This window comes from Rutidosis leptorrhynchoides, chromosome 7 (assembly GCF_046630445.1).
Source record: "Rutidosis leptorrhynchoides isolate AG116_Rl617_1_P2 chromosome 7, CSIRO_AGI_Rlap_v1, whole genome shotgun sequence".
NCBI classification, from domain to species: Eukaryota; Viridiplantae; Streptophyta; class Magnoliopsida; order Asterales; family Asteraceae; genus Rutidosis; species Rutidosis leptorrhynchoides.
In genome coordinates this window covers 78,056,488-78,065,325 of record NC_092339.1, presented here as the reverse complement: position 1 = coordinate 78,065,325, position 8,838 = coordinate 78,056,488, and the positions used below count along the sequence as shown (strand labels likewise).

Genomic DNA, 8,838 nt, shown 5'->3' with positions numbered 1-8,838 from the left:
AAAAATTAAATTGCAATCGTTTTTGGACTTAGCCAAATGGGAGGTTACCTTAATTGTCAAATTAAATAACTTATGTTACCTTTTCGGGCTATTTGCCCCGGATGAATGTCATTTATAGTTTGTTGAGACATAAATAGTCACTTTATTTACCAATTAAATGACAAAAGGTAGAAGTTTTATAAGTTAATGCATTTTCCGCAATATTGTGTTCATACATATATATGCTTAGATTCTATTTTTAACTTACTAGCACTAAAAGTTTTGCATATAAACCATCTCCATTTATACCGCTCTTTTGAGTGTCCGTGAGGACTCGAGTTTCGAGTGTCACCTACAGATTTCATAATGCAATTTGCTTTGCAGTTGGTTATGAAGTTCTTTGGAGGCGTCATCACTATCTGAGCATGTCCTATGACAGTTGTTCAGGGGGTGCTTCCTAATGGTGACTACAAGTATAGTGCATCCTATGGCAGTTGTTCGGTAAAACATTCTTGACACGTAAGACGAATAAGATCGGATGGTGAAAACACCTTTGATGGTACCCAGCAATGACTTCAATCTCGCTATTCAAATAATTTTTTTTTGCATATGATTGATACTCTAACTTAACAAGAAAAAATCGATCATTTTGATCCGATTCAATCTGACCCGACCGAAGCATTTCATATAACCTACGGAGTACAATATGTTAATATGACCCGTTACCAAACTATTCTATACAATACAACTAAGAATGTACAATATAACCCTACCAATTTACCTTCATGTGTGATAAATATATACTGTATGATTTATTTTTATAGAGATAAGCTAGTAATTTATATTTATGTGTAAGTTTTATCACATGTAATAGGGTTAAGCATCTTATGTCATCTTTCTCTTGGGGTTGAGTTGTTTCCCACTCTCTCTCTCCCACTTATCTCTCTTAACTTCATCTTAGGCAACCAAGCTGTCTCTTGTTGCCTTCATACTTGTCCTGTTGGAACCTCTGCAACATTTCTTTTCTTTTCTTTTTTCTCTCTCTCTCTAAACTCCATGAAACCATAACCATAACTCTAAATCATCCATCCTCTTTCTCAGGTAAAGATTCTATCTTTTTAGGTTTTCTCAACTCATTTGCTAAATTAATTTATGGGTTTAAGAAATTAAACCTTAAACTATACTGGGTTACTCTCCTTTTCCAAAATCTTGCTAATAATAAAGCATGTTTTAGGGTTGTGAATTAAGTGTGAGTACTCATTAATGGACTTGAGTGGCAGTGAGAAAGAGATAGGAATGCAGACTTCATCTCCTTACAACAACAACAACAACAATCACTTGATTAGAGAATCATCTTCAGAAACTTTGGATCATGGCTTGGATCCAGATCGGTTTCCGGGTACCGGAGCTTCGGTTACACCCATTTCTGTCGGATCTAAACTCTTGAAGTCTCCTTTGCAACTTCCAAGGTACCGTGAATGCCTTAAAAATCATGCCGCCAACATGGGTGGAAACATCACCGACGGCTGCGGCGAGTTTATGCCATCAGGTAACACTTGCAAATATATAATACAAATACATAAATTAATAAAATATAATACAAAACTACAGAAAAAAATTATTAGTTTCAAAGTACATAAATTACTAAGTTAAAAATTAAAGTTGCTTAATAAAATATATCCATGTGATGAATTATTTGCCTTTGTAATTTTGTATATGTGTTTGCAATTGTTAAACAGGTGACGATGGAACCCTAGAAGCACTAAAATGTGCTGCCTGCAACTGCCACCGTAACTTCCACCGTAAAGAATACCCAACCACCAGTCCAACAGCAGGACCATTCCTTCAACTACCACCACCATTACCTTCACCATCACCTTCACCGTCATTCCACCACCACCATCACCACCACCGTTCACCGCCGGCAATCTCCCTTCACCACCACCACCCTAACTGGGCTTCCTCCATCAATGCTCCACCGGTGAAAATGGCATTTGGAGGAAACATTAGTGGTGGGACAGCTACTGAGTCTTCAAGTGAGGAGCTGAATTTCACACAAGGTGGTGTTGCTCCGCCGTATGGGGTGGCGAAAAAGAGATTTAGAACAAAGTTTACACAAGATCAAAAGGAAAAAATGCTTGAATTTGCAGAAAAAGTTGGGTGGAGGATCCCTAGAGAAGATGATCCTGAAGTTCAAAGGTTTTGTGCTGAAGTTGGTGTTAAAAGACAAGTCCTTAAGGTTTGGATGCATAATAATAAAGCCACATCTGGGAAAAAGCAAGTTCAAGATTCCAATGAAAGCATTAACTGATTGTACGGTACAACCCTATTTATGCATAAAATTTGGGTAGAATGTTGTTTGTAGTGTGTATATGAGAAGGGAGGGACTAGCTAGAATAGAGATGCATTCCCTATTGCATCTTCTTTGGTGTTCTACTTTCATTTTTATTTTTTAAATTTGGTTGGGTTGACTTTTAATCAATGTTATTTTAGTTAATTATTTAATATTAAATATTGTTATCAACTAGTTAACTATTCAATCATTGATATTATAACCTAATCACTATTGATTAATTGATTATTGATTATTAAAATGGTGGAAAGGACTTAGGTAGATTTCATTGGGATTTTACAAGTTATGTTTTTTTAGGGTTCCAAGAAGTAATGAAGCTACTAAACTAAAGTTTTTTAAAACATGGAAGTGGAGTGGGCTAACATTTTCTTGCTAGTACAGACCCTTTTTCTATAATGAGCAGTAGTGGTACTTTATGCTTGCTTTGTTGTACATACATTGTGTGTTCTTCTGCTGTACAAGTCTTACAATGTGCATCTTTTGTTGTACAATGTTAGATGGATTGATGAAACAAATGTGTATGGTGGGATACTGTTAGATTAAATAACCTTATCCTAGTTAGAATAAAATAAGTTTCAAGTGCTTTTATAAGTGAAGATCATTTATATATAGAGAATGTAGGTATTAAATAAAAAGAAATCATAAAGTTTTGTATAGTGATTTAGAAAATGTTCCAAGAAAAAGTGTGAAGTGTCAACTTTTGGGTTTGGTATAGATTAAATTAAATTTAAATGGTGTTGCAACAAGTGGCAACATGACACGACATGGACATGAAAAAAAGAAACACGTTAAAACGACATGATATGTAAGATAGTACATTTTGTCAATCAGTCATTACTTTTTATTTTGGTTTTCTAAACCTACATCAACCTTTACCGTGCGATATATCATGTGGTCTTTCACTCTTTGAATGTGTATATATTTTCAATTTCGAATGTGCTATTTAAAACTTACCATATGTTACCGTCTTACTGAATAACTGTTAGATAACGAAATATAATAGTGTACATTTGTAAAAGATATGGTTATACTATCTTGCACCATTTTTTATAGATCATTGTACCTGTCAAAATGATCATTTTTGGTGAACATTTTCTAATAAAACGACATGATGATCATTTTTGGTACCAGTATACTGTATAACAAATTGTATAGTATACAACCGAAGACAAATTTTGAAATATAAATCATCATTAGCATGATTCGTTTGGAGTTTTGAACTACGGAGTATTTTTATTATGTTGAAATGTGGGCTTTATTCAAGAAATGACATCGAGACTCAAGGACTCTATGTTTACTATATTTAGGAAATATTCCAATCAATAAATTGATGGCGCGCATAATGAAACTTTTTTTTTTCTTTTTCTTTTTTTTAAAATACATAAATGAAACTAAAATAGATCAAAATATCTAGTGAAGTTACATGCCCTCACATGTTAAACAAGATCTTCACAAGTGCCCAACCCTAGATTGTAGATCTTCATGTGTTTGGTATAAAAAGAACTCACAAAAATCAAAAGCATTAGCTAAGAATAGTGTTGTGCCCAAAACACATCGAAGTCCTTCTAAATCAAATAGGAAAAAGAAGTCTAAGGCAAGAGATTTTAATGATGAAGTTGATTCGGGTTCCGCTGAACTAGAACAAACTGAAAATATTAACCAAGTAGAAGAGGCAGAATCTTCTCAATTTGGAAGCAAACCTACCAAAGTTTATGGGAAAATTCTAAATCCTAAGAAAATTTCTTTAGAAAAGGAGGGGTTTCTTGAGGGCATGTTTGATAGTGCCGAAAGGCCTAACAAATCAAAACAATGAATATTGCTACATGGAACATTAGGGGCCTTGGCACTAGGGATAAGGGAAGACGATTGGGTTCTTTAATTACTAAATTCCAAGCCCAATTTGTTGCTATTCAAGAGTCGATGGTTGCAAATGTGTCATCTTGTGCTCTTAGAGAAATGTGGAAAGGTGTGGAGGACTTGATTAACAAGTGTCATCTCTGGGTCGTTCGGGTGGCTTGATTTCTTCTTGGAGGGAAGACTTTTTCAAACTTAAAGACAACTTCCAAGCACAAAATTGGTTGGCCACTTTGATGATTCTTAAATGGAATGGCCCGACATGTGTTTTGAGTGATTTTAACTCATCTCTTGCTGCCCGACATGATGATGAATATGATCTTCCATTGAGCTTCTTTCTTGTACCCACTACATTACAACTTGTACTTATAAGTACTAGAAGTATGATCAATACTACAAGTATCACCATCTTCCTGATCTTCATTGATAGAGATATAATTCAGTAAGAGAGAATTTAATATAAAAATTAAAGAGAGAATGGTGAAACATAAGGACAGAATTTGGAACACATGGGTTGAAATCATGTCTTCTTAAAGGAATATGTATTCGGCTTGTTTGAGAATCTGTTTACGGCCCAGTCAACAAGTGCATATGGACTGGATTGAATGGCAGTATGAATGAGTAAGTTGAATGCATAACGGGTCAGTAGCATTGAAGTTCAATTCATTGAAAGTGATTTATGGAGTTTTATCAGCAACAATGTGTGGTTTTGCTTGAGGTGGATAGTGAGATTGTTGGTATGGTAATGGTTATGCTCTTGTTTAGTTTGGAAGAATTTTCTTCAAGTTTTCAATGATATAGGATGGTTCTAAACTGATTACTGTCGCAACTTCATAATTTGTGATCAACTATGTCCAAGTGGTGGAATATCAATGGCTAGTAAATTTAAAAGCGTGTTCGAGTGATCATCTCCACATACGGTCGACTCACTTGTGGTTGCTAATGTAAAAATCAAAGTGGGTCTTGCATTGCTTTGATATAGAGTGTAGATCAAGAGTATAAATTGTTGAACTCCCAAGTTCTTTTAGAGCTCAATGGTTGTTTTATGTTGTTTATTGCCTATGGTGTTAGTTTGTTAGATGGTTTCTTAATTGTTTTTTTTGTTAATGTGGGTGGATATAAAGTATGTAAATCCATGCCATTTCTTTGTGTACTAATTTACTTTTCACCACTGTGAAAAGTCCTATATATTTCAATTCTGTTTTTTGCCAAAAAAAAAATTCTAGTGAAGTTACAAATGATATAGATAGAACAATCTGTTTAAATATATTAAAGATCTACTTAAATAAGTTACTATCATATTGCATACTACAATTACAAATCTATCTATTGAACAATATAATTAGCAACTCGTTGAACCTTAGAATTCAATGGATAGACACATGGCTTGATCATTAGACCATTCTAGACGGTAAAGCTTATTGTTGTGGTGTTGTGGGAGAAATTTTTGATGACGTGTCATTGTTGTAAGATTGAGGGAGCACTGTGGTGAATATTGTGTTGTAGTATTGTGAAGTGTTATGAATGATATGGTAAAATATACTCCTAGTTGGTAGTTGAGAGATTAAAATAAATAAAGAAAAAAAAAATTGTAGCCAATAAAAATATTACTCCTCCGTTGTCACCTTCGTGGTTCTTCCCCACCACTACATGATGATGTGCGGAGCCCATCAGGCCGAGTAATTGGGCTTGGTCCATGGGCCGCGGTCAAGTCTTCCTCCTAAATCATAATTCCCTCTTATAAATAGGGGGTAATCGAAGCAATTAGGGCACCCAATCGGTAGACAATCTCTACACAACGCTCTCTAGGGTTTTTACCTACCACTCTTGGTAGGGTTTTTCCCTACGCCGCCAATTGGAGCGATGTCCATCGACCGGCGGTCAGCCCTTAGCCACCCTCCCGAGATAATCATCTCGGCTAGGGCTATCACGGTAACCAGACCGGAGGTTAACGCCACTGAACTAATAAAACCCTCCTCTATTGTACTCAAGCGTGTTTCTATCCTATGTTAAAATATGCTTGATCAATTGGTGCTTTCATTGAGAGATAATTCCTACCTTCATACTGAACGGTTGTAAGTCTACTTTTATTTTATTTCATTATTATTATATTATGCTTATAATCTAGAAAATTATACATCGATGTGTTGGTTTGTGGTTTAATCGGCACAGAGGTTGGAATGGACTGTTTATTTAGAATATATTTGTTTGTGTGGCCATATATGCATACAATATCTATGATTTCAAAAGCCACAACCGCAACACATCTAGATTTTGCATATATACTTATACGAAATAAAAAATACTTATATTTAATCAAACATGTCATCAACGAGATTTTGCATATGTACTGAGTTTATTCGCCGCCGGTATTCGGCGGTATTCGTTGGCTTTCCGCTTGTAAATCTGTTGATAAACGTTTCTAAATCATGTTTTCAATCTGGAAACCCTTGCTTCGTCGTTTAGACGGTGAAGGTAACTATTTGCATACAATTATTGAACATTGTGGCTCGTCGATCAAACTTTTTGATCGGATCTTCAAACGTGCCAGATTTCGTTGATGGTCGTAATTGGTGGCGATATTCTCGCAGTTAATTGTATCGGGTGGGTGATCAAATAAAACATAGGGTTTTATTTTCGATGATTGATCCTGATGTTTTTTACACCGAGCAATTATCAAAGTATAAATGGTATTCATTGGTTTACTTTTTAAAAAAAAAAAAAATTGACTAAATCTTTGCCATACATGGGATTTATATAACTCCGGATATACTGAATAATTAATATATTTATTATCGATTTTGGTAACAAGAAGTAAGCGCGTCTCATTTACTTGAGGATTGCAAGCGTAGCACTTTTTATTAATCAAATATATATGTATACGGGTTATCATATGTAGTTGGGCAAACAACTTTGCATGTGCACCATGGCAGCTTCGCATAAGTCCATGGTCGCAAGATTTTATGTGCGTTGCGCAACGCTTCGCATGTGTTGCGCGCACTTTTCCTTTGCACCATGGCGGCTTCGCATAAGTCCATGGTCGCAAGATTTTATACGAGTCGCGCAACACTTTGCATGTGTTGCGGGTACTTTTCCTTTACACCATGGCGGCTTCACATAAGTCCATGGTCGCAAGATTTTATGCGCGTTGCGCAACACTTTGCATGTGTTGCGCGCATTTTTTCTTTGCACCATGGCGGCTTCGCATAAGTCCATGGTCGCAAGATTTTATACGAGTCGCGCAACACTTTGCATGTGTTGCGCGCACTTTTCCTTTGCATCATGGCGTCTTCGCATAAGTCCATGTTCGCAAGATTTTATACGAGTCGCGCAACACTTTGCATGTGTTGCGCGCACTTTTCCTTTGCACCATGGCGGCTTCACATAAGTCCATGGTCGCAAGATTTTATGCGCGTTGCGCAACACTTTGCATGTGTTGCGCGCACTTTTTCTTTGCACCATGGCGGCTTCGCATAAGTCCATGGTCGCAAGATTTTATACGAGTCGCGCAACACTTTGCATGTGTTGCGCGAACTTTTTCTTTGCACCGTGGCGGCTTCGCATAAGTCCATGGTCGCAAGATTTTATGCGCGTTGCGCAACACTTTGCATGTGTTGCGCGCACTTTTCCTTTGCACCATGGCGGCTTCTCATAAGTCCATGGTCGCAAGATTTTATGTGCGTTGCGCAACGCTTTGCATGTGTTGCACGCACTTTTCCTTTGCACAATGGCGGCTTCACATAAGTCCATGGTCGCAAGATTTTAAATGCGTTGCGCAACACTTTGCATGTATTGCGCGCACTTTTCCTTTGCACCATGGCGGCTTCGCATAAGTCCATGGTCACAAGATTTTATGTGCGTTGCGCAACACTTTGCATGTGTTGCGCGCACTTTTCCTTTGCACCATGACGGCTTCGCATAAGTCCATGGTCGCAAGATTTTATGTGCGTTGCGCAACACTTTGTGTGTACTGCGCGCACTTTTCCTTTGCACCATGGCGGCTCCGCGTAAGGCCATGGTTGCATGATTATTTGTGCATAGTGCAACACTTTTCATGTGTTGCGCACTTTACTTTCCGCCATGGCGGCTCCATGTAAGCCCATGGTTGCATGATTATTTGTGCATTGCGCAACACTTTGAATGTGTTGTGTGCACTTTGCATTTGCACCATGGGGGCTCCGCGTAATACCACGGTTGCAGTTTATGTGTTTTTCATAGTTTCTTTTGGGTACTATACCTTGTACATTTCCATTACTTTACAATGGTAAATCGTAGGATTTTAATTTTTGTTCCATACACGTTCATCACTCCCAAAGGTGGTGAAACTTAATGTTGAATTTCAATACCACTAAATGCTTTAGTAGTTGTGACAACCCGGAAATTTCTGAGTAAATTTAAACTTAATCTTTATATGTTCCGACACGATAAGCAAAGTCTGTAATGTTGAAATCTCAAAAACTTTGAACTATGTTCACGTAATCAATTACCCTTTGTCTGTGCTCGACGATTCACGAACATTTATGTGTATAGATATGTATAAGATATAGTTATATTAATTAAAAACGATAACAAAGTGTTAGATGTATAATACTTTACATGAACATATTTGTTCAATATATTTATCGACGGAATTACAATATGATGTCAAATGA

General features: G+C 36.7%; 1 protein-coding gene across 1 annotated transcript; it reads left to right on the top strand.

Moving 5' to 3' along the window:
• The first annotated feature begins 975 nt into the window (after positions 1–975).
• Positions 976–2,440, top strand: LOC139857917 (zinc-finger homeodomain protein 2-like). Its single transcript, XM_071846766.1, has 3 exons — positions 976–1,080; positions 1,214–1,528; positions 1,719–2,440. Exons 2-3 carry the CDS (start codon positions 1,243–1,245, stop codon positions 2,288–2,290), a joined length of 858 nt encoding a protein of 285 aa, XP_071702867.1. The 5' UTR covers positions 976–1,080; positions 1,214–1,242; the 3' UTR covers positions 2,291–2,440.
• The last annotated feature ends 6,398 nt before the right edge of the window (positions 2,441–8,838 follow it).

Coding starts and splice junctions, on each gene's coding strand:
- LOC139857917 (XM_071846766.1), top strand. CDS start 1,243: ATGGACTTGAGTGGCAGTGAGAAAGAGATAGGAATGCAGACTTCATCT. Junction 1,529..1,718: donor CGGCGAGTTTATGCCATCAG/GTAACACTTGCA, acceptor ATTGTTAAACAG/GTGACGATGGAACCCTAGAA.